The following is a 26,939-nucleotide window of genomic DNA, read 5'->3' on the forward strand; positions in this document are numbered from 1 at the left end:
TCTGTCACAGCTTACTGAGAAACACCCCACTGTGACAATGACAACGTCCCTTCCACTTGACAAGATCTTGTATTACCTCAATAGTATCAGACACACAGTAAGTATGTCAGCTCTATATACACATAAACAAAATTGAATTAAATATAATTGTATACATTTTTATAACATTTTTACACTTTCTTAATTACTTGGCAGTTTCATGGCTGCTACCACTTAAAGATAATTGAAAATACTTTTATCATACTCTGTAGTTTAATTATATGTTCACAATGTTACTTTCTTTGAATTTCCACTGAATTTCAAAGTCCAGATTGAATCACAAATCTCCACAAACAATCCCAATTATTCACATTCAAAACAGTTAAGTGTTCAGCTTTTAGATTGAGAATTCTTCTCCATGCTTCACATATTTTGAAGGAGCTACAGAAAAAATAATTCTGACATACTCACACCTTTAGTCATTTACTGGTATCAGTACTTTTACTTAATGATCGTATTAAGACATTTATTAGCATTTAACAGTATGAGAGTAACCAGAATGCAATATATACATGCATCAAACTGCCAAGGAAGAAAATCAATAAATGCTATATTTAAAAAGTAATAGCATTTTGAAATTAAATGTTAATTTTTGTTATATATAAAAATGAAATTTATATAGGAATTATTACATGGCATACATTTGTAACTAAATATTTAAAAAGAAAATGTTGATATAAATTATATTTGAAAGTATGTACGGTTATAAGGTATTTCTCAACAAAAACAATTAGATATATTTCAAGAATTTCATGAAATGTGATTAATGTACACAACTATATTTCAAAGGAAAGCTCTAAGAAAGACAACCTACATGTAAAACATACACGTGACAGAGGATTTCGACCTAGAATCCAGAAACACTCTTACAACTTCACAATAAAAAGATAATTCAATTTCAAAATGAGGTATAGAAGGAAGAACATATAGGGACAAAGAACTGAATGGGTATTTCTCCAAGAAAATATACACAGGGCTCTAAGCTCAGTACCATTAGTCACCAGAGAACCACACACAGATCTTAAGAACAAAGTGGAAGACACTGGTCACCAGACCACTGACTATGTCGTTCACTCAAATGACATGCCCAGAATAGGAAAGTCCACTGATACAGTAGATTAGGATAAGACACCGGCAGGGTGGGAGAAGGAATGTAGAGTGGGGCCTTTTTATGGAGTGCTAAAAATATTCTAAAATTGACTGCAGTTATAAAACTTGGTTAAATACGTTAATATTAATACCTTGCTGAACTGTATCTCAATTTTAATGAATAATGTACATTAAGAGTAATAAATACTTATTACATTATGCCAAAAGGAGTTGTTCAATCAAGATATTCATCCTAACACTCTACTCCTTGCTTTAAAAATATTCTTTAATGTTTTCATTGTTTAAATTTGGATCTATAACTTGAATTTATACTAAAAGTGTTACTCAGCAAAAAATCTGATGAGTACAATATCATGAAAAATTCACATGAAACAATTCTCTATAGTATATGAATGAAATTTATATTCTCAGTTTTATTTCTTTTTATGAATAAAAAAAAGCAAACAATCCAGGCAGTGATGGTGCATGCCTTTGATCCCAGCACTCAAGAGGTGCAGCTCTGAGTTCAAGGCCAGCCTTATCTACAGAGTGAGTTCCAGATAGCCAGGTCTACACAGAGAAACCTCTTCTCAAAAAAAAAAAAAAACAAAAAACAAAAAACCACTCAACAAGAAAACACAAAATAATAATCAGTGTTTCAAGGCATTTAAAAAGTTAACATGCAAAATATCTATAGAAGCTGGGCGGTTCTACCATTAATAGCAATGTGGTTTTTTAATAAAACCTTATATCTCCATTTTATTCTTGGCACAGAACAATTTGTTTGGGGAATGGTCATTTAGAGCAGACAGTAGCAGCAGTCAATTAAATATCAAAGTCATAGTTTAGCAATACATACACAAAGGCACAGTTAAAGAAGTGACATGAAACCTTAAGATTTCAGACACTTTTCAAATAATTTTAGTTTCTCGGACAAAAAGCACACAAAAAGTAAGGGAGAAAGAACTGAAGAAAGTCTGAAGTCAAGAAATAAATAATATTCCCAAAAAAGCTTTTTTTAAAAGCAGCAATGGAAGCCAAGCTGACAGCTCTTAGATAATACACTGATTTATTTCCACACAGACACAAAAGGTCAAGGGGCGACTGTAATAAATCCACATAAACACTATTCACAAACACACTCATCTCCTGTTTTAATACAACGTAAAGAAAATACACACAGAGTAAACTTACGTTCTTCTTCTTTAGGGTCAAGCTGTGTGACGCTAACAGACAAACGATCCACACGTTCTTGCAACGAGTTAACTCTGAAGGAAAAACTATGTGCTTCATTGAATAATTCTCCAAATATGTCTTCAGCATACTTACCTAAGCAAAAATGAAACACACCACAGTGTAATGCAGCTGTGATCACTCATTCACAAGAAGCAGGTTAACCCCTGTCACTTAGGGCATTCATCTGGAACTGCATTCATAAGAAGCAGGTCAACTCCTGTTACATAGGGCATTCATGTGGAACCGTCTTACACTTGAAACCCCATCCTAATGTTACCCAGCAATACGAGGGCGGTGGAGGCAGGTGTGTGTGTATGTGTGTGTGTGTGTGTGTGTGTGTGTGTGTGTGTGTGTGTGTGTGTTGTGTGTCTGGGAAAACTGACTCTAAACCCTTCCCTACTACATTCTGCTTGGTGACGTGTCTAAAATAGGAAGACTTTAAATGTTTTATACTTAACTTCCAGATGAGGGTTAGGGAAGACTAGTATGTAAAAATACATACAAAAAACATTTTCACTCCGTAATCAGTGTTTGTACATAGACTCTGCAAGAGCTGGATTTCAAGCCAGAGCAGAATACAAGACTAGTTACTGTCTCAGGAAACACAGAACCAACACTTATGAGAGACATTTGACCTTCTCTTATTATAATTGCTTTTAAAAATCATCAAAAAGCTAAATTCTTCAACTTTTCTAGTCATGTATATCCCTTATTACCAAAAACTAGAAGCCAAAGATGACCAGAAATCCTCTGAACTTCATAAATTTTAAACAGAGGATGATATTTAAACAAATATGAAAAGCAATTTAAAAGCAGAGCAGGCTCAAATCTTTCCTTCATTCACAGTGAGGCACTTCTATCAATTCCTTCAGCTGTCAAGTAAGAATAATATATAATAAATAATACATAAAATATATTGTGTATATTATAGTTATATTTATACATAAATAAATATAGATAATAAATAATAACTATCTATCTCAAAAAGAAATTTTAAGGAAAGAAGACACAGACAACAAGAGGCCTGGTAGTAACCTGGCACAAATACGATTCACAACAGTAGTGTAAGAGCCTGGAGCAGAGAAAGCGGCGGACCGTGGGTGTGGGGCAGTGTTCAAGGTGTTTCCAGACAGTTTCCTGGCAGGTAAGAGAAGCGTTACAAATGGGCTATAAATACGAATGTCAGGGACACAGATGAAAATTACTACTTCATCTCTAAAAGAGATCAGTTTAAAACAGGGACCTTTTTATAGTTTACACATGCCTAAATTTATAAGCAGGTTTTTAGATGCTGCGCTGGCTAGTTTTACGTTAGCTTGACACAAGCTAGTCGTTTGGAAAGAGGGAGCCTCGACTACGGAAGTGTCTCCACCTGACTGGCCCGTGGGGCGCTTTCTTGATTGATGATTAATAGGGGGTGCCACACAATGGTGGTGTCACCCCTGGGAGCTGAAAGAGAGCAGGTTCAGCAAGCAGAGGGGAGCAATCTTCGATGGCCTCTGCATCGATTCCTGCCCCCAGTGATGGTCCCTGCCCCCCAGGTCCCTGCCTTGAGTGATGGATGGAGTGTGGTATCAGAGTTGCAAGTTGAAATATATTTTTTCATCCCCCAAGTTGTTTATGACCATGGTGTTTTATCACAGAAACAGAAAACCTAACTATACGGCACATATATTTGGATTTTTCTGGAGAAACGGTCTATAGCTTTTCAACAGTTTTAAAGAGTCTATGACATTCTCTCCCAGAAGTTTAAATGCTCAACACTTCAGCTGCCAGCATCCCATCCATTCTCTTTATATTCCTTACACTTCCTATCTACCTCCCTTTCCCTCCCGAAAGAGGTAACAGCTTCAATGTGAAACCTATATGAAGTTCAACTATGCTTAGATTAGACCAGGCCCTCATCTATGTGCTCTACCATGCTATCATCTATGTCATCATCTATGTGCTCTACCATGCTATCATCTATGTCATCATCTATGTGCTCTACCATGCTATCATCTAGGAACGGAGCCCGAAGCCTCTCATCTAATATTCTGTCCTCCAGGCAGACTTCACCACAGTTGCCAATGTCAGGTCACTTCACTTCTCTCTGTGAACATGTGATTTTTGCCTCTAGTCTTCTCCTTTTCAAAATATCGCACTCTTTAAAGATCCAATTTTATCCAAACTTCAAGTAGGAGGGCGCCTTAAATCATAACTCACCTATGATAGGCTTTTTAAAATAGTTCCTGCATCTATAGTTCAAACATTAATTACATATGCCTGTGCATTCTATTCAGAATGGTTTCTATACTTATAATAATATTTGAGATTCTTCAACTAAAGAATGAGATGTTATTTTGGGACAACAGCCACAAACTTTTAACATTAAGCAGACTGTTCAACTTGATCTGTCCGATGTCTGTCTACTTGCTTTGTCTTACAAATCCACTCCACCTATCCCCTCTCCTATTTTCTAGCCTAATTACCCACCTAGACTCTGTGGTCTAGACAGATTGTGGTTCCCTAGAGGTTCATGTGCAGGTGGTCTGGCCTTTGGTGTAGCAGCACTGAGACGGTGGAACATTACAAACTGGGGCTAGGACAAGATGATCAAGTCATGGAGACATCTATCAGAAGGCTCTCATACTGTTCTCCTAGACGGGATTGGTTCTGAAGAGAGCAGGTTAAGCCAAAGGCTCCCCATGTTAGCGACCTCTTCTTCAGCCAGTGGGTATCCTCTGTTTCTCCATCACACTGTGACACAACCAAGCGGACCCTCACCAGAGGCTGAGCAGAAGGCTGCTCAAACTTAACTTTCAACTTTAAAAGGTGTGACCTAAATAAATTTTCTTTGTAGGTATCCAGATTCAAGTATTTTGTTATAGCAACAGGAAATGGAATAATACACTGTCTGTCAAATTATTTACACATGAGAACAAAAACTAGACTTTATTAGTTCAACCCGGCAGTGTAAACTGACTGTTCACAAGGAAAAACCACAGGAAGGGCGAGAGTAAAAGACACCTTTGAGGTAATCAGAACCACCATGGTTAAGAGACAACAAAACAGAAAAAATTTATAAAGTGAATTTTAAATTTTCATTAATTCTCTATTACAAAGATAGTAATTATTACTTACTTTCTAAAAGGAAAACATAAAATGTTAATGGGGGATGTATTTGCATTGAGAAGCCAGGGACGTCCCTAAACTACACGAAGCACTGTAGTTTACGTTCACTGATGTGTTCACAAGCAGTTTTTGCACTATCGGGGCTGAGACGGAAAACTGAGAACTGTCAGGAGCGATTTTACTTGTTTTTTGTTTGTTTGCCTGCCGGAAGCCGAGGTCTCTTGCCGTTTCGCATCACGGTGTGTTTTAGACTCTTGGTCACATATTCTGGCGTCCCTTACACAAGTCACATTACTAGCCTACTGCCATCACTGTCCTTGCTCTCTGTGCCTTTCATTATATGAAGATATTTCCTTACATTAATACAATATATTTAAAAAGAGATCCTAAAGTCCCAAAATGGGAACAGTCGAACTCTCCAGAAATAGTAAATAGAAGTAACAACCAAGCAAAGTCCGATCCTGGCTCTATCTTCTGAGATCAAATCACATTTCCCCATCAATCTCAATAATTCTAATCTCCATGTGATACTGATTTGAGAGATTCTGTTAACAGGAAGAAGAAATTACCATTCAAACTCACTGATTTTATATAAAGTGACTAAAATTCTCATGGTTAATATTAAAATCTTTCTATGAAGCATCCCTCCTAAATCACAAGTACATTTTCTTAACACTCTAAGTCTAAAGCAAATTCTGGTTTGCAATGTTTAAACTGATATAAATGCTTACTTAGGCTACTCAGTTGTCTAATTATATTTGCCAGGGAAATGTTGGTTACACATTCCAGTTCATTCTTAATGCCCCTGGGCAGTGCTGTGTGGCACAAGTGCCTAGGATCAATGTTTCTTTTCACTAGTGGCATCTTGAGATCAACCGCTGTACCAGCTCACCTGTAAGAAACAGAAAGAGAAACCTGTGTTATAGCTGTAATACACAATGGCACATTTAAGACTGAAGTTATACACTGTATGAAGACAAAAGAGAGCCACCTCATCCAAAGCCAAACTTATTTGTTAACTATTTCTTTGCAATTACTAGTGCACACATGCACGCGCGCGCGCGCACACACACACACACAAAAACACACAGCATTCTTGTAAATTTTCAGTATCAACTGCCCCTGGGGAATTCATACCATTGTTATTTAGCGCAGGTAGAGATTTGTACTACTGTACTATGTGACTGGTGTAAGAGATCCTCGCTAAGGAAGTCTAAAAAAGCTGAGAAAGCAGCATCAAGTTTGTATTTCTACATGTACCAGCTGTGCTCAACAGCTCACCACCTGAAACCTCATCAAACCTACCAAATCTTTAATTATCGAAAAGTTCTGCTCCTTTGAACTGCAGTCTGTCCTCACCTGAAGGATCCCCATGTGCACAAATTCAGCAAGCAAGGTTAAACAACATGTCTCCCAACACCGTGGTTCAACTTTCATCGACTAGAAAATATCAACTATGAATGTATACACTCAAGCGTCATTACACGCAGGGTGGGTACAAATCCGTCACCATGAGATGCCCCGTGATCAGGGTGACCAACCAAGTCAGTTTGTTGCACTGTGTGTGTGTGTTATGCACTCACAGACAGCAAAGCTTTTCACTGTGATGCCTTCTTGCCTGTCATTCTAACCCCCACCACACTTTTACACAATGGATGCCTGGAAAGGGGACTTGACAGAGACGAAAGAGCAGCTAACACCAACAAAAGAAGATAACGCTGAAAACGAAATTCAAATATAATCTAAGTGCACTAAAAGACCAAACAGCCGGCTAGACATGCCACTAGCGCCCGTGCTGGAAAGACTCAGCAAAGGTCAACTTGGGGCCACAAATGAGAAATGTGCTTGTGACAAAGGGAGTGTGTGCTGCAGCCAGTGAACTCGAAGAAGACTTTTGCATGCCGGGAAGCCTCGGCGCCGCCGCTGCCACAGTGCACAGAGGGACGGGAGACTGCATCAGTGGCTGATTCAAATGCAGCAGAGAGAGGCTGAGAGTTTGCCAAGGCACAGGCAGAGACCTCACTCTGCTAACTGCGCTTCTGTACGCTGCACAAGGCAAATGCTGTTCAAAACGCTCTCGGCAAGTTCTTTAGTAAGAAATTCTTCATGAATTCTAATGGTTTAAGCTACATTTTACTTATATCCTGTCAATTTTACTTCTTAAAAAAAAGTCCTTGTACATTTTTAACAGCAAAAGAGTTTTTAAGGTTTTCTGGTTGTTTTTAACTGTGTGTATGATGTGTATGGGTGCAGACATGTGGACAGCAGAGAATTTCTCGGCATCTGTTCTCTCCTTCGAGCAAGGGCAGTGGGGATCAAACCCCTGTCTTCAGGCTTGTGGCAAAGCACTTCTACCTGCTGAATCATCTGGCCTTCAAGACACTGCTTTGAAGAATAAAACAAACACCAGGGAACATTAAAACATCCTAAAGAAAGAGCATAATTTCTCCCACGGATTAAGATCATTTCCTGTAGTCTCAATGGTGTGTGTGTGTGTGTGTGTGTGTGTGTGTGTGTGTGTGTTCCTGTAGTCTCCACTGTGTGTGTCTGTGTGTATGTGTAAGCCAGAGGTCAATGTTGAGTATCTCCCTCAATCACTCTCCACCTTGTTTTTTGAGACAGGGTCTCTCCCTAAACCTAGAGCTCAAAGAATCAAGGCAACCAGGTAGTCTAGCCCCAGGGACTCTTGTGCGTGGCTCCCAGCACCGGAACTGCTGGTGTGCATGGCTACACTAATGTTTACACAGGTTGACAGGACGCTGGACATGGGTCCTTGTGCTCACCCAGTAAGAACTTTACTGACTGAAACATCTCTCCAGCCCCGTGGTTTATTTTTTGAGGGGTGTGTGTGTGTGTGTGTGTGTGTGTGTGTGTGTGTGTGTGTGTGTTCAGGACTTAGCCCCCACTCTCCTTCTCCTAGATTCCTCCTACCTGACTCTCACAGTCCTGTCCTCACATGCTGCTCTGCCTAGAACTCCTCCCCTTTTCTCCTCCTCCCAGGGAATACTAACAGTTGAGACTATACTAAGCACCTCTCCTCTGAAATCGCACTGAACTCCCCAGGAAGATGTAACTACAACTTTTGGTGTCCTCAACTTTGACCCATACTTACATTTAACAGAATTCTACCAAGTATATGCTTCTGTACTAGACTGGGTTATATATTTAGACTTAAGTGAAAAATGTGAGAGAACCAAAATCTTGCCTTATTCAGCTTATAGTTCTAATATCTAAACAGGTGATGAACAGATGATCAAGAGTTGATCAATATGTAAGTGGAAGAAAAAGCAGAGTCATGGCATAGAAGTGCAAAAACAGTAAGACTCTTTAGGTCATTGAGAAGGCAGACAAGCACACATACCTTTCTAAAGCAACTATTTAATTATCATTTAAAGAGTTGAGGGTTTTTTTTAATTTGCATAGAAAAGGATATATTGAGAAAAATCATGTCCTACAGATGCACCATGGAATCAACGTTTGCCCGTTTTGTGCAGGGATAAAGGAGGGATATGACTTATTTTTCCGGCACCTGTAGACTTCCAGCTCAAAGGCTAAGGGACAGCAAACACATACCTTCTGGTGGAGAAATGTAGAAAGGCTTATGAAGTTGTTTCAAACATTACTGTGATATAAAAGGAAAATGGCTCTCAGTGTGTTTACAACAGTGTCTTTCCATACAACAAAAGGGTCCCTGAAATAGTCTGCCCTTGACCTTCCCCTTTACTTCAGTTTACTCCAGACTCACTTCTCATTTCCCTGTCTAAACTGCAATGACCATCTATCTACTCCAGCTATCAAAATCTTAGCAATAAAATGTAAACGAAAGCTATGAAAATGTCAGATTCCTAGTTTTAGAGATCCCTTCACCACTTTTAACACAGTACCTTCTGCCAGATTAAAAAGAATAAAAACCAAAATATACAATAAAACATAAATTAATTACCAAGCAAATATGAAATCAAATTTATTTCATTGTTTTTAATAGACTGAAAATGACATTTTATTTAAAAACAATACAAAACTGCACAAAATGAGCCAATTACATATAACTTAACATCTTTTAAATTATCAATGTTTAAATTGATTAAAGGGAAACTTTAACAAGAAGGCCAAAATATATTGGGCTATAACATAAAACAACTCGTTTCTGAAATTGTTGCTCTGTTCCCCTAGGTCACAGCTGAAGACACTACCATAGCAACCCCTCACTTCCTAACTATTATATAACCCACATGGTTCTAAAAATAATCAGCTGTTGAAGATATAAAAACCTAAAGCAATTCTCAGGTTTTTCAAATGTATATTTCCAATGTTCTTAGCAAATAAATTATCAATTACTGATGCAAACTTAATCACGTGTCACCTAAACAGACCAATTCTTAAATTCTTAAGGTTCTTAAAAATCTTAAATTCTTAAATTCCCCCCCCCCCCCAGGGTTTCTCTGTGTAGCTTTGCGCCTTTCCTGAAACTCACTTGGTAGTCCAGGCTGGCCTCGAACTCACAGAGATCCGCCTGGCTCTGCCTCCAGAGTGCTGGGATTAATGGCGTGTGCCACCACTGCCCGGCAAAATAATTAAGATAAAAATTTTAGCAAAAATCTAAGTAATGTTTTTAATTAGGACAACACACTTTTTTTGGCCATATTTCTAAATCCTGATGCAGGCTGTGATTTACAATTTTAAATTAGCTGCAATAATCCTGAGGATGACAGGTTTACTAAAGTAATAGACTGAATGCTCCCTCTGAGAGCAAAGAAAGCGCAACTCAAGAAATTCAACCTCAGCAAATATCTGACAGCATCCGAAACTGAAGCTGCACTTTGGTGACCACATTAATCATTTTCTAAGTTCTTTTAAGCCTGTTTTCTGCTGATTTTTAATGAGGTACGCCTATGTATAAAAGCATGAAGCAATATGTAAGTGTCAAGATATCCTAAGATCAGATACCATAATGATGTTGAAACTTTAGAGAGCACAGAAACAAGTTATACAAATTCTCATTTTCAGAACTCAGAAAACTAACCTATGGGGAAGCCAGGCACAGGCCTGCTCCACACAGGGCTGGGTGCCACTACGATGAAGAAATGGGAGAAGGAGAAGCAGAGTGGTTCATGCGCTGTGGAAAGCAGAACTGAAGACACAAGGGTGGTGAGGAACAGGCTGCTATGGGTGGTCTATGGTGCCGCCTGGGGCCATGTAATGTCCCGGCCTGTGCTGCAGTCAAAGGCCATGTCTGGGTCTGTGGCCCTAATGAAGCCCAGGTCTGTGTTGATGTTCATGACCCATGATATCACTGAGGGCTATGAGGAAGTCCTTGGTCTGGATTGCCACCTGAGGCCATGTTATGTCTGAGGGCCATACTGATCTGAGTGGCCTGAGCTGCTGCTACCTGAGGTCATGCTGACATCCAAGCCTAAGCAGCAGAGGGCCATGTGTGGATCCATGGCCCTACTGCAGTCTGGGTCTGTGTTGAGGTCTGTGGTCCATGTTATTACCAGGGGCCAGAGGAGAGCTGGCCCAGGTGGTCTGGGCACCAGAGAACTGGTCCTGCCCCTCATCAGCTCTCAGCTGGAGAGCTGTCCCCGCTCCTGGGAGAAATGGCCCTAATGGCATCAGCATGGGAGAGCTGGCCCTGACCCTTGCCTGAAGGGCTGTCCCAGCAGAGGTCTGGACTGACCAACTCAGCTACCACCCAGGCCCACATCTAGGGCTTTGAGTTGGACCACCCCAACATCTATCTACCCCATCTATGAGCTGCTGGAGTGTGTGAAGGTACCAGTCCTGTGCAACCATAGCTACAGGATCTCCATGTGTGCCAGAGGTCAGAGGCCTTGAACCAGACCAATAATTCATTGCAAAAGGGTGTACTGCGGTCATACTGCAGACCCCAGGGCCACTATGACAAATGATTATGCGATGGAGAGGTGGGAAGGATGGAGGAGCTAAGTGTTTTGTTTTGTTTTGTTAATTTCCTTTTTTGGAGGGAGGCTCCAAGGGTGAAGGGCAGACACAGAAGGACTGGGATATGAGTGGGATTGGGGCGCAAGATGTGAAATTCACAAAGAATCAATTTAAAAAATTATGAAAAAAGGGGCGAAACTAACCTATAAAATTACTTAAACTGTTTAAAGGAGTACATGCAAACAATGAAAAAAATCACTGCTTAAAAACTATAATAATTATAACCCATAACTATTTTTTAGTTTAAATGCAAAATGTCCTTCACATACTCATATATTTAAAGGGTCCCCCACTGGTGACAGCTGGAGCCTACAGAACATTCGAAAAGGCCCTGCTGGCAGAGGTGGGACTTAGAGAGTTATAGCCTGCCTTATCCTGGCCCTCTGCTTCTTAGTCCACCTGCCATGTGAAGATCTCCACCACGTGTTCCTGCAGCCACAGAATTGCCGTCATCCCCTCCCCATCAGTCAAAAACAAAACCAAAACAAAACATAAAACAGCCTTCTGTACGTTACTTCTGTCAATACTTTGTTAGCCAACAAGAAAAGTAACTAATACAACCTGCTAAAGCAATTATGTATGGAGCCTAAGAATTTCTAGTATTTTCCTATGAGATCAGCAGTAAGTCCTAAGTCTTAGGACCCATGTCAGTCTAACAGCCAATGATCATTTCAAGTGGTTTCTTAGTTAAAAACAAACAAACAAACAAAACACTAGTATTATTATTTTTTAAACAGACTTAATTCACTTTATTTTTCTTGTGTAAAAACCCTTATGTGGTGGCCACAGCTGGAGCCTGGGTCCCCTGAACAGAGACTCTGGTGTGGGTTTTCACGAGACGGTCAGTGAATTTCTGATAAGGAGACTTGGTGAACAGTCGCTTTCCAGAGGTTGGAATCAGGTAGCTGCTGTAAATCTTGGAGATGGCATCAAAGGTGTACTTGACAAAGTTGCCCTGGGCGGCAGTGCAGCCCCTGGATGATGTGTAGCAGTTACCAATAGCAGACACTAGCCATCAGCAGCAGCTTCGTAGGCACAGGGGCAGAGACGAAGTCAGTGCCTCTGGGGACAGGGATGAGACGCACCAACACAGAGCCACAGCGGCCTGCACAGAACAGTGTGGGGCTTGCCAGTCTTGTTCCCCCAGTAGCCTCTGCACAGGGACAATGGAAAGCTTGGCCAAGACGATGGCCCCTCGGATGGCAGTGGCTACCTCCTTGGAGCACTTAACACCAAGACCAGCGTGATCATTGTAGTCCACGATAGTGACAAAAGCCTTGAACCTGGTCTGCTGGTCAGCCCTGTTTCTGCAGTGGCATGATCTTTAGAACCTTCTCCCTTAGGGATGCGCCCAGGAAACAGTCAGTGATCTCCAATTCCTTAATGGGCAAGGAGACTAGGTAGATCTGCTCCAGGGACTTGATCTTTGTGTCCTTGACCAGCTTGGTGATGGGGATCCACTCCTTATCTTCAGCTTTACCTCCACGAGCCTGCTGGGCTCAACCACAGCCATGGCCTTGACCTTACCTGTGGTCTAAGGACTAAGACGATGCCACATCCTCTGAGGAAGCTGCTGCAGCCTCCTAATCCTCGGCCTCCAGTTCCCCCGGACCCTCCTGCTGTACAGCATCATCCATCAATTGATGTTTTCTCGAAGAAGGAGCACTAAAAATTTTACATCACAGAAATAATTTTCAATTTCCCTAAGATTATTGGATATTTAATTACTGAATCTAAAGATCTATTATGTGATCAATGGAGACAGACCAGCATGAAATAATTATTCAAATAAAAAGTTCTTGTAGTTTAAATATTTTAAGAAATTTTGACAGAGAATTTTTTTTGTGTGTGTAGTATGTATGTTTGTGTACAGGTGAACTGGCCCATGTGTGTGCATACAGATTCAAGTATGGGTATATCTCTATATGCTCTTCACCTTATTTTTACCATTAGTGATGTTATTTTCTTGTGATAGGGTGGCACACTGAACCTGGAGCTTGCCGTTGTAGCCAGAATGCTGGCCCGTGATCCCTGGTTTCCGCCTGTCTCTGCTCTCAGTGTCTCAGGGCTGAGGTTACAGGTGAGCGGCATCACACCCAGCTTTTCTGTGTCTGCATCTGAACTCATCCTCACACCTATGCTGCCATCACTTTATCCCAAACTATCTTCCCACCTAAGGAAACACTGTTAACAGAAATGTCCTAGTCCCTTGAGATTAGAATTGATGTAATTACATGTAATAAACTAATTAAATAATTTCAGCATGGAAATGTTAGAGAAATTCTTCTTGGAAAAATTTTTCTTAAAATACTATACAAGTAACAAGATGCTTCACAGTTTTGAAAGGCAAAACTGATTAAGGTAATATAAAAGTTTTGAAAAAGAATTCATAAGAATTACACTAAAACAAAATGTATAAATCTAATTTTGAAACACAAATTCAATCATGTAGCCTCACAGACCTCTAAACAACGAGTTATTATAAACATACTGTTTAAGAGTGCCAGTACAGGGCTTCAAAACCCGCTTCCCTTTAAACCTCCATGATCAGATCCCAGACTTTCATTACTCTAAGTGTTCATTATTGGGAGTGAAAACCTGAAGGAAACAAACAGAGCTTAGCGGTGTAATAAAAGAAGCTTGTACAAAACCATCTCAGGATTATACACAAATAGCACGCTTCCTCTTTGTTGTGAACATTCAACTACTCCCTATTCCTAAATCTGCAGTCAAGATAACAAAATCCATTTATGAGCCTAAAGAACTACGAACCAAACTATGAACCACACCAGACGACTGCATGTACCGGGCTGCTTTCAGATGCTCTGGCCTCTGCTTAAAGAATGTGTCCTGAGAGCAAGGCTACCTTTACAAAAAATTAGGTAATTATATTTTGCACTCCATGTGACAATACTAAAATGTTACATTTGGGTAGTCTGAGACGGAAAAGAATAAATCGTTAGGTGAAATGAAGAATAAGCAAATGAAATAAGCTACATGGCAATCATCACGCTGACAGTATCGGCCATTTCAAGAGTCGAAAGAGACCGTGCACACAAGCAGTAATTAGATCACCAGACCAAGGCTATTATGTGACTCCATGTTACTCTTCAAGAAAACATGTATTTCTTAGGTTAATAAACCAGTACCGAAACTTTACAAATCTGTATTACTACAGCAATGTTCTTTTCAGTAGTTTAAGAGATGTTACTTTGAAATTTGAGATGTCTGCACCACAAATTCAGATTAAGTCACCTGAAAAACAAGATTAAGCACTCTATATTAAAAAGTGAATCTTTAGACATTTGAGGCACCTCACATTGTAACCCCTGCACTAAAAAGGGTAAAGCAGGCAGACTATTGCGAGTTCAAGGTCAGCCTGAGTGACACAGTGAGTTCTTTGAGGTTCGCCTGGGCCACAGAGTAATGAGCCCTGTGTGAAAAGCAGTATTTACCTATGGAGTAGTTATGGCGCCGACACAAGGCTATCCAACAACTCACAGTTTATTAAACACCAATGAATCTACTACTGTACGGCATGCTGAAGGGGCAAGAAAAACAGGTTGTCTTTGGATTGCCTAGGATCTAGTGTCTAACTATGTAAGATCTACTTTCTTTTTAAAAAGTTTTATTTATTTATTATGTATACAGCGCTCTGTTTGCATGCATGCCTGCAAGCCAGAAGAGGGAGCCAGATCTCATTACAGATGGTTGTGAGCCACCATGTGATTGCTGGGACTTGAACTCAGGACCTCTGGAAGAACAGCCAGTGCTCTAACCGCTGAGCCATCTCTCCAGCCAAAGATGGAATTTCTTTAAAAGAGATGCTTAAATCGAGATCAAAGGGATTATCAAGAGTTAGCAAGTTGAGAGAGCTGAACTCTGTTTAGATTTTCACTTGAACTTTAATACCTGAGTTCAAACACCTCAGACACCTCATATGCAAATAAGGCCCAGAACTGGGAAAGACCAGCATGGGTAGAATGTAAATAAAGAAAATGGGGCAACAAGTAGAAGACTGGATTAAATAGGACCCTGAGCACCGTCTGAAGATGTTCGACGCTACCCTAACAGACGCCTCTGAACAAACTGTAAACCAAGATGGGGCTGACTGTTCTAATCTCTGTTGATCATCTTTCTTTCTATAAAGACTTGAGCAGCAGGAAATAGCAGAGTAGAGGTGGACCAGTTGGAAGATGAATGAAATAGTCTAGGTGATACAGATGGTAGTCACCAGCACTTGGTGACATACTGGTGTCAATTTAGGATATATCCTAGAGGTAGAATAAATGAAAAATGATGATTAGGAGTAAGATCCGAATTCTGGGTGTAAGAAAATTTCTACAGTCGGTTCATACCAAAATTATTTTTGAAGCATAGCAATTATATCAACCTATTATTCTGATCCATAAAAATCTGTGTACCATGAAGGGATTTATCAACAACTGGGAAAATAACCCTATGTAGAAAGTTAAATGATGTTTGGAGAAGGAACCGATGTAAAAGTGCTAAGTTTTCAGGTGGAAGTCAATTAGGAAGATGAGATATTTAGTGGTTTCATTCATCTCCCTACGTACTCTTCCTGTGTTTTATTATTCTCCTGTATGACATACACATTTTACCTATTCTAGGCCAAAGGAGAAAGCTTAGATCCATATAGCCACTCTGTTCTCCTACATCATTCCCATACTCTACACCTGTAACCTGTATCTTCCAGACTTGTGGACCACACGGCCAAGGCAAACAATATTCCTAGCACTTCAACCTGCACTGTTAGCCAACCCATGCACATGCAGTGACGTCTTCTTTTGCAGAGGATGGCATGACAGAAGAGAGTATCTGCATGATCGATGATTCATTTACTTCTTGACTGTCCTGACTACACTCTTCATATGTCTGAGCAAACTGAATGAATGGTGACATGTCAATGGCATCATCTGTGAAACTAAACATCCATAACGAGGTAAATTTTTTATTTTCTTTTTTAAATGGACTATTCAAAATGGACAGTTCATAGGACTTCAACGATTCCAAGGCTAACAGTACAGTGACATACAGGATTGTTTACTGTTATTGTGTGGGCTTTGCAGTGCATGCCACGGGGCATTTGTAGAGGTCAGAGGACAACCCTCTTTCACCTTTATGTGGGTTCTGGGGATCAAACTCTGGTCACCAAGCTTGTGCCCAGGACACAGCATTAATTTTTCCATTTATTAATTATTTAGTGTCACATATGGAGGTCAGAGGACAACTTGGGGACTTCTCTCCTCCTACAATATGAGCTCTGTAATTGAACCCAGGTTGTCAGACTTGGCAGCAAGTTTCTTTACCCACTGAGCACCTCATCAGCCCCAGGAGAGAAGAGATTTTATGTTTACATAACTGTAAAAAATTGAGTGATGTATTATCACCTTTTGAAGAGGAAAAACATCTTTCAGACTTCTGATATTAACATTTTATGTTACTTAGATATATACAAATATCAAATCCTTGTAACTCTTATACAACCATGCAAACAACAGATAAAACTACAAAGCCAACAAATTCTACGTAATATTTAGTGTGAGGAGACTCTTGAGCTCTCACGGCACTGCCTGCTGTAGGAACCGTGCACGAACTGCTTCAGAGTTAGGCTTTACTTTGTTGAGGTTGTACGCTCACAGCCATTTCTCTGAAGAAACTTGATTTTTACAATACCCGGTTGACACTAGTTAGTCTTACAGTATGAACATATTTATACAGAAAGCTTGCCTCTATACAAGCACCACTAAAGCGAAAGGTTCAAGTTTGACCATTGACCACCAAACAATGTTAACATAAGCAGAAAGAAGCACACTGAAGTCAGCTGACATGCAGCCGTCTAAAAGATCCAGAGTATGCTTTCATTACTCCTTTCCAAGTAAACACTAAAACAAAACAATACATAAGATAGACACTCTTGAGCATCTACAAAGATGTCCTGGGTACGAACCACTGTAGGCCAAGCTGAGCACATGTGCTCAAAGGGGGGCACTGCGCCCTGAGGACGAGGGGCTGGGAGCACAACCTGCTTCTCTGTGCTCTTCCGACCACACTCTAGTTCCTCTTTAATAGTAAGATGACTCACACAGTGTGTGTGCACTTTACAAAACGTCTGCATAATTCTTCACTCAGAGAATAAGTAAAATTTCACTAAGGAGAAGAAGCACAAATTATTCTCTTTCCCAACCCAAATGGAAGAAGGTGTAATTTTAAAAAGTAGCAAAGCACATCCTTGATATCACAGAACACAGCCCTGCCCAAGGACTCCTGGCTCATGACTTCTGCCAACATGTGAAAAATTGACACCGGATCTGAACAGCATGTCATCTTCAGGCCAGAGCTCTTCCTCTTGATATGTATTTCCAGATACTGGCTGGCTGTCCTTTCTTCCAGGTCTCTATGAAGAAAACTCAAAATCGTGGGCCCTATTTTTCTCCAGGAAAACTAAAAAATAAAAATCTAGCTCTTTACTGTTAACAGCTCTATCAAACAACCAAGTCAGAAATCCTGGGATCCTTTCACCTCCAACTGCATCACGTTTAATTAGTACAAAAATCTCCATCGGATACATTTCTAGAACTGGTGTGGCATTAAATGCTGGCACATCTCTTACAACTTTTAAAGAGCTCGGGCTGGAGAGACGGCTCAGTGGGTAAAAGTACTTCCTGTGCAAGTGTGAGGACCTGAGTCCCAGTCTCCAGAATCCACATAAATCCTAAAGTGAGACAGGACACGGAGGCAGGGCAATCCCCAGAAGCTGCTGGCTAGCTACCAGCGTACACACCAAGGCCCTGAGGGAGGTGAGACTTGACATTTGAGGTCCTCTGAACTACATGCACACACACACAAAGTGCACACACCAAAACTTTTTTTTAACTGTCTTCCTTTTCCTTTGAATTTACATTCCTATTTCCCTCACAAACACTTACTTTAAAGTCTGTAAGATAGGTCGTAATTTAACTTTCCTCTAGTGTTGGACAATTTTATGACTTATTTTTTTAAAATAATTAACAGTGGGGGAAGCTTTCACCATGGCTCAAGTTTCTATTGACTTAAATATAAAAAAAACTCAAGCCTCTGAAATATGCATTTTCAAAATAGGTCTTATAGGATAATAAAAATTTTCAGCTCTCACACGAGGGCATTTTACTATTTTCTCAGCTCTCTAAGAACCAGGACAGGTTTAACTTCTTCGTGTCCCAATTTCTTATCTTTAAACTGAGGACAACATTTTCTACCTCAAGGAAGTGACATGAGAGCAAAAATGGATGTCACATGCCCAGACACAGAAGTCCTTACGCTCAGGAGGAACCCAGTAAGCACCGCCTCCTAGCTCACTGCTAAAAATCACACTGAAGGCTAGGAGACAGAACTGGTGGTCTCTGGACTTCTGTTTTTAAAGTGAGAAAACGTGTGGATACAGGGTTACAGGGCAAAGATGACTTCCAAGCACACGTGTGAGCTGTATATGGGGCATCCTTAGCACTCTCACAGAAGAGGGCCTAGATAACATGAATTTCCATTACGGCAAGAAGATGGAAGGTTAAAATTTAGAGAAAAGGCTGAAAATATACGTTATGGATGTTTGCTGGTCACAGAGGCAGAAAATTCTCAAGAATATAGTAGATAGAGGAGTTTAGGAAGGCTGGAGAAATCGGTCAAATAAGGAGTGCTCAAAGGAGTGAGCATTCCTGAGTACAGAAGATAAAAAACAAAGGCTTGTTCTGCTGGCTGACTCAGATAAACAGTAAGATGAGTCAGAAAAGAATTATTTCTGGATCTTTTCAAAGCAAAGAGATACTCATGTTTATGTTAGGGTCTAAAGGTACAAGTTACAGCATACAGAAATAAACAGCCTTTCTTTCTAACTTTACTGCATATAAACAACATATTTAATGATTGGCATAACAGGGATAGCGCTCTCTGGCCCAAATTCCAATTCATTGTTTATTCATTTCATTATAATCATTGGACTTTCTCCTAATTCTTATTCCTGGATTTGCTAATTACTAGGAATACACACTCACTTAAATATGGCTTTATTATTCCTTAGTTTTATTCAGTGCCACCAAGAATCTCCTTTGCTATTTTCCAGCCTATTATATATTCCTGACATAATTTTTCATCTTGGCATTTCACTACATAGAACAGTATTTTCTCATACCAAACCTGGGCATTTCAAAATGTACTTTTTCTTCCTGGACACTTCCAAAATACAGAAGAAAAGTACTACCAACTATCATCCTCATTGTTAATAGTTTCAGTTCAGAAAAGCCTGTCTCAAGACAGGAAGAAACATTAAAAGCTAGGCTAGATTATTATGTCTCATTTCTGTAGATACCTAGACTTACCTAGAAAAGTTAAGAAAACTGTCGAAGTTCATAAAAGGCACAGCAAAGCTGAGATCAGATCTTAGGTTTGCACACTCTGCACATCACCCTGCTTATTCTGCTCTTAACGGTTACTGTTTCAGATCCACTCTGTATTTCTGACAAGGCAGCCTCCCAACTCTCACAAAATCCTAAAAGATTCCAGTGGGATTTTGAGGCTGCAAATAATGCTTCCCAATCCCAGATGACTACTACTTTCAAGAAACAGCTGCAGATTATACAGAAGGATTAAAACCTAGTGAAGATGCAAAATAATTACAATGACTTCCCCACCCAGAAGCTTGCACAACAGGAACAAGGATATAAAGACTTCAAGGACAGTCACAACTAACATTCGCTAATGTCTAAAGCAGGCCAGACAAAAGCAGTATAGAAAATGATATCACAATAAGCGAGAGTTAAGGAAAATATTTATATAGACCAGTGCTATTCAAAATACTAACTTTTAGCCTCATGTGACTAAACTAAGATTTAAAGTAAGTTAAAAATCCACTCCACAGTCATACTAATCATGCCAAAAGTGCTTCCGTGGCCACACGTGGCTCTGGCTGCTCCTCATACTGGAGACTTACAGAACTGTAGGAAGCTCCATGAGACATCACTGATGTTTCGTGATAGATAAAATGGCAGAGGTGAGGATACTTTAAATCAAGTATAAGAAATGTAAAACACAGTTTGATCCCAGCACTCGGGAGGCAGAGCCAGGCGGATCTCTGTGAGTTCGAGGTCAGCCTGGGCTACCAAGTGAGTCCCAGGAAAGGCGCAAAGCTACAAAGAGAAACCCTGTTTCGAAAAACCAAAAAAAAAAAAAAAAAAAGAAATGTAAAACACAGAAACTTGTTTGAAAGGAACATAGAAGCAGAAGAAAAAGAACAGACACAAATGTACTGAAACTACACGCTGTGAACTTTGGTTTTCAATGAAGAACTAAGTATTAGAAGAGTAAGGTGACAGACATTTGACTTAAAGGGTGTGCCTTGGGGATGAACGCAGAATGAGGAGTGACTCACTGAATCACAGGGTCTGTACACACATGCATATGCACAGCTTCAGTCAAAACTGCCAGTTTCCCAACGTGCTGGGGCCAGTTTACATCCTACCAGCACCCCGCCAAGAGTCTACTGACACCCCTGCTACCACCTGATGGACGTTAACAGTCTGACCAGCCAAGCAAGGCCAGCTACACCTTATTACCAAGTTTTACCTAGTCTGTCAAAACCTTTCATTTCAGGCTGGGGAGACGGCTCAGTGACTAAGCAAGTGAGGGAACTGGAACCACCCAAGCATGAGAACTAGTGTTTGGATCCCCAGGACACACGTAAATACTGAGTGAGCACGGCTACCCACTTGTAATTCCAGCTTCAGAAGGAAGAGAAGGGATCTGCTTAGCAAGCACTGACCATGAGTGAGGTCTGAGTTTGGTTGGTAAGGTAGAAGAGCAATCAAGGTGGCCTGCCTGGGGTGGGGTGGGGCACGCAGCACGACAGACAGACAGACACACACACACAGAGTGAGTGAGTATGACTGAGTAAGGACGATAGATTAGGCTCCATGTAATCCTGTCACATACCTGGCAGAGCTGCATGATGAAGATGAGAACCACTGATACTGGGACAGCCCCAGGCATGGCCAGATGCCAAGGAAAGACAACTGCATCAGTGAAGTACAGTCACGTGACAAGATTCTTCCCACATCTTCGGTTCCTTTAGGACTTGATAAGGGTCTTCAAACATAGATTCTTACTGACACCAGATGGTACCTAGTAGAGCCTAGTATTGGGCCGTGGCCAGCAAAGTGAATAAATATCACGAACAAGTAAGAAATAAAAGGCACAGGGTATGGCAGGGAGGAAATGGGGGTACAGGGAAATTGGAGGGGAAGAGGGGAGGGGAAGAGTTAACTCGTCCTAACTTAAACCTTTCCATCTCCAATATTTATTTCCTTCCCTATATCACATGTGTTCCATTACCTCCCCCCATTTAAGGCCGTTTTTCCGCCCTGCCATACCCCGTGCCTTTTATTTCTTATTTATAGCTTTTGTTCATGATATACTAACACAGTTAAATAGTATATTACAGTTTCTATCAACTAACCTCATTTTATTTACTAATGCAAAACAAAACAATGAAATAAGAAAATCCTGAAAGAAAGGCAGTGGTTAGTTTAAAGTTTCAGTTAACTAGTAGCCAAGCAAACCCCGAAACCCTACCTATGGTTGGACTGATTTGGCAGCATGTCTTCCCTCAATTATTTTTTTTTCTTGTCCAGATATTTTTCATAATCAAAATATGTGAGACCATATTCATCAAGACCTATTTTCCTGAAGAGACTTGACAGTATATGATTGTCTTTTTAAAATCTTCTTTAACTTCCCATTTTGTCAAGAAAGATTAAGGGGGAAAAAAAGAAGAGGAACAAAGGAGTGGGTTCAGTGTGCAAAGTGCCTGTTGAAAGGCATAAGGCTCCCAGCTTGTGTCCCTAGCATCCACATAAAAAGACAGGCATAATGGCATGTGCCTGTAGCCCCAGCAGTGGGGGGAGGGGCAGACAAAGGCGGATGGCTCACTAGTTAACCACTCTAGCCAAAAAAGCAAGTTTCAGATTCAGTGAGAGAGCCCATCTCAGAAAATAAGGTAAAAAGCTACTGAGGAAGATATCCTGATGTCAACTTCCGGCATCCACATAGGTTTGCATGCGTAAGTGCAGACACACACACACACACACACACACACACACACACACACACGGGTGGGAAGGGGGACAGAGAGAAAGAAAGGGAGAAATATATCTCCTTATTCAGCCATACTTTCCTAATGCATTCTTATGATGTCCATATCCCATACTTGCCACTTCCTATGATGAAAAACGTAATTCTGTCTTCTAAGAATGGGCTCCATTAAAGGAAAAACCACAGGTTAGCTTCGCCTGACCTCTATGACAGGAGCATATTATAGTAGACCTTAACAACTGGACATCTTCAGCTAATACACATTAAACACATACATTAAAAAATGGTCTGAAATAAAACACAATGGAAGAAGTCTGCTATTTCCAACTGACATGAAATAATCTCGAAAGACTGTAAGAGCAATGAAATTCAGAATTCTGTCTTGACATACGTAATTCAGCACATATACTTAAGGAAATAAATTCACTATGTTTAAGGAGTAAAGCAGTATGACATGTCACACAGTGTTACCGATTATTACTCCTTTTCTGCTTTGTAGGAAGGGCCTTAGAACAGGGGATCCTGATTCTGATTGGTTGGTTTTGGGGAGACTCTTCTGAGAGAATCTACTCTGACCTACTCACAATTTAACTTCTCCATTCTTCAATATCTTCAAAACAAGTAAGATGCAAACTGAACCTTTGTTGAGAAAACAGCACACTTGGCTTGTATGAAAAATCTGGGAGAGTGCTCTGCTGCTTTCCTTACTGAGAGCCACATCAGGTCCTCAGAACCCGTTTACAAAACCTGTGAGTGAGAAAAATAAAAAAGGGAACCAACCAACCCACCAACCTAGGAGTGGTGGCCTGAAGTTGGAATCCCAGTGCTGGTAGGCTGAGGCATGTACTGCCATGCCCTGGCCTTGCTACGGCCCAGGCCGTGAGGAACTACGTTTAAGAAAAAGGCAGAGTCCAAGAACCAATGCCCAAGGCCTGTTCTCTAGGCTCCACCCGCACCTACCCACCTCTACACACACCCTCTCTAGGCTCCACCCGCACATATGCACCTCTTCTCTCTCATATTCATTCATATCCTCCCCCATCCCTTCAATTCCACAAATTACATTTATTCACCATAAGCACGGTCTTTACAGAGAATTGTCAGATTAGCAGTTGTTGTGTGACAAAACTTTTCTCACACACACACACACACACACACACACACACACACACACACACACCTATTCACCCAGACAGAGATCCCATGACAAACCAAAGTATGGATACCAACTGCATTATGCGAGGTTCTCTCCAGCAACAGTTCTCAACCTGTGGGTTGGACTCCCTTGGAGGTCAAATGACCCTTTCACATGGGTTGCCTAAGACCATCGGAAAACACAGATATTTACAATACAGTACGAGTAACAAAATTAGACTTATAAAGCAGCAACAGAAATAATTTTAAAATTTAAAATGCTGCATTTGTTTAACTGTGTGAAGCTGTGTTACTGTGCCTGTCTAAAACACCTGATGGTCTAATAAAGAACTGAATGGCTAATAGTGAGGCAGGAGATAGAAATAAGCGTGGCTGGCAGGCAGAGGGTAAACAGAAAGAGAAATCTGGGAGGAGGAAGTAGTCAGAGGAGGAGGACTCCAGGGGTCAGCCACCCAGCTACATAGAAAGCCACAGAGTAAGAGTAAGATATACAGAAGTAAGAAAAGGGAAAAGCCCAGAGGCTAAAGGTAGATGGGATAATTTAAAGTTAAGGAAAGCTGGCAAGAAACAAGCCAAGCTAAGGGGGGCATTCATAAGTAAGAATAAGCCTCTGTGTTGTGATTTATTTGACAGCTGGATGGATGGCAGGCCACCCAAAAGAGTAAAAGAGCAAAAACAGCAAACCACTGCTCTAGAGGAACATGAATACATACAGGCTCATACACATAAGATAGAAATAAAATAATCTTCAAACATCAAAAATGAAGAGACCCAGTTCTCAGAGGTCTAGAATTCAACCTGCATTCAATCTGTCCTCTGAAAAATACCCAACTCTGAAATTGCTTGTCTTAGTTAGGTTTCTATTGCTGTGATGAAACATCAAGACCAAACAGCAAGTTGGGGAGGGAAGGGTTTATCTGGCTTACACTTCCACATTACTGTTCATCATCCAAGGAAGCAGGACAGGAATTCAAACAGGGCAGAAAACTGCAGGCAGGAGCTGGTGCAGAGGCCTTAGAGAGGAGCTGCTTCCTGGCTTTCTCCCCAGGGCTGGCTCAGCCTGCTTTCTTACAGAACCCAGGACCACCAGCCCAGGGTTGGAACCACCCACAATAGGCTGTCTCCCCCCCCCCTGCCCCCCATCAATCACTAATTAAGAAAATGCCCTACAGCTGGATTACAGGGGCATTTTCTTAATTGAGCTCCCCTCCTTTCAGATGACTCTAGCTTGTGTTGGGTTGACATAAAATTAGCCAGAACATTGCTCCTTTGTGAGGATCCATTCCCAGCAAATGACGTATCTGTGGCTATTCAGGTCTTAGCCCCAACCCTCTTTATCACATCCTCCCTGAATTACACCCTCCTTGTTGCTACTACCAAGTAACTCAAGTTCCATTCTTGTGATAACTGGTGAATAACTGCACATCATTACTTGCATGGCTTGCATGAGTTAAGTATTACCTACCCCTCCCCCCACCTCCCGGCCGGGCTCGTGTGAGCCTCAAGGAGGACAGAAAAAATACAACCATGAGATTTAGAATGGGAGGCTTTGAGAGGTGATTAAGGGTAGATAAGGTCTCAGCTGTGGCTACTTGTCTCTTGCCCTGAAGATGGCCTATGATGTCTTAGGACTCCACCAGCAAGAAGGCTGCTATCAGATGCAGACTCTCAACAATGGAGCAAGGCCATGAGCCAAAATAAATTTCACTCTTTACAAGCTTTCAGCCTCACATATTTGTTTTTGTAACAACAAAAGACCAATCAAATTATCCATAAAAATCATGCAACCTAGAAAACATTTAAATGCCTTAGGAACTCTGATAAATTAAAAAGTTACAAATTCTTAGCAAACCTTTAAAAAATTAAGTTTTCATGTGTATTTATTGTACATTAAGCATATTCTGCCCCCATACCCTCTCTCTCAGTCAGTGTTCCACTGCTGTGAAGGGACACCATGACCACGGCAACTCTTCCGAAAGAAAGCATTTAATTGGGGCTGGCTTACAGTTCAGAGGTTAGTTCACTGTTATCATGGTGGGGAGCATGGCAGCATGCAAGCAGGCATGGTGCTGGAGAGGGAGCCAAGAGTTCTGCATCACGATCTACAGACAGCAGAAAAGACACTGGGCCTGGCTTGGACTTTGAAAACCTCAAAGTCCACCCCCAGTAACACACTTCCTCCAAGACCACACCTCCTAATCGGTCTGAAGTAGTTCCACTCCCCAGTGCCTAAGCATCCAAACGGATAAGTCTGGAGGGCCGTTCTTACTGAAACCACAGCCGACTCCCACCTCTTTGTACCACCCGTCTCCTCCCAGCAGACTCACTCTTTGGTTCCTCCAGACAGTTTTGCATCGATGTTCATGTCACATTTGCATACATGGCTTTGCATATCTTTATAAAAATCTAAGAACCACAAACAAGAGAAAATATACAATATTTGTTTTTCTAAGACTAGCTTAACTCATTTGTGATTGTCTCCAAGTGTGCACATTTCCCTACAAATAACTTGACTTCATTCTTTATGAATAAAAAAAGGCCAGGCCAGTTTGGGCTGTATGAGGTCTCCTTTTAACAAATGTTATGGCAAGTAACAAATACAGCATTCTAAAACTTCTGTTCTTCTAATACTTAACAGTATCCAGTATGGCCCCCGACTTTACCAGTTCTTATTGTTATGCTAAAAAACAGTACCACAATTAATAGTGTAGAATAACAAACTGATTTTATGGGTCAACAATTTAGGTGGAGATCACTTGCGTTTACGGCCAGCTGCCAAGTAGTTGGTAACTGGCTCATCTAAAGTGGCCTAGGCAGGATAGCCTCCATCCATTCTCCATGACTGCACATCATCTACTTGGCTGAGACCTGAAACATGTAGAAACATGTAAAGCCGAATCTCAGAGTCAGAAAACGTAAGTTCCACTGAATCTGTTGGCCAAAGCCTATGACAAGGAGGACCAAAACTTAAAAGAATGGAGGAGCAGAGTCATCAAGCTGCTTACTGTGGTTTACAATCTGCCATAGACTTCTATATCAAGTACTGCGTTAATATGCTAGGAAAATAAAATTCTTATTATAATCCCAGCCAGCCTGCTAAGTATTGTACTATATACATACAGTTGTGTAATCTTATGGATTTAATTATTATATCACATTTAATTGTTACATAAAGCCCTCAGGAAAGAAAGACTATTCCTACTTTA

General features: G+C 40.8%; 1 protein-coding gene and 1 pseudogene across 3 annotated transcripts in view; both read right to left on the reverse strand.

The window, feature by feature from the left end:
• Wasf1 (WASP family member 1) overlaps positions 1 to 26,939 on the reverse strand; it is a 55,095-nt gene that overhangs the window by 9,609 nt on the left and 18,547 nt on the right. For 2 of the 3 annotated variants that reach the window (XM_059272506.1, XM_059272504.1), the window contains exons 2-3: positions 6,210 to 6,370; positions 2,323 to 2,457 (exon numbers count right to left, since the gene is read on the reverse strand). In XM_059272506.1, the coding sequence (XP_059128489.1) occupies positions 2,323 to 2,457; positions 6,210 to 6,342 (268 nt within the window). In that variant the 5' untranslated portion in view covers positions 6,343 to 6,370. Of the gene's footprint in view, positions 1 to 2,322; positions 2,458 to 6,209; positions 6,371 to 23,808; positions 23,904 to 26,939 lie in introns of those variants that run through there. The other variant, XM_059272505.1, reaches the window with a different exon arrangement.
• LOC131918764 (small ribosomal subunit protein uS5-like) lies at positions 12,269 to 21,477 on the reverse strand (annotated as a pseudogene).

The sequence above is a fragment of the Peromyscus eremicus genome, chromosome 8b (genome assembly GCF_949786415.1).
Source record: "Peromyscus eremicus chromosome 8b, PerEre_H2_v1, whole genome shotgun sequence".
NCBI lineage: Eukaryota > Metazoa > Chordata > Mammalia > Rodentia > Cricetidae > Peromyscus > Peromyscus eremicus.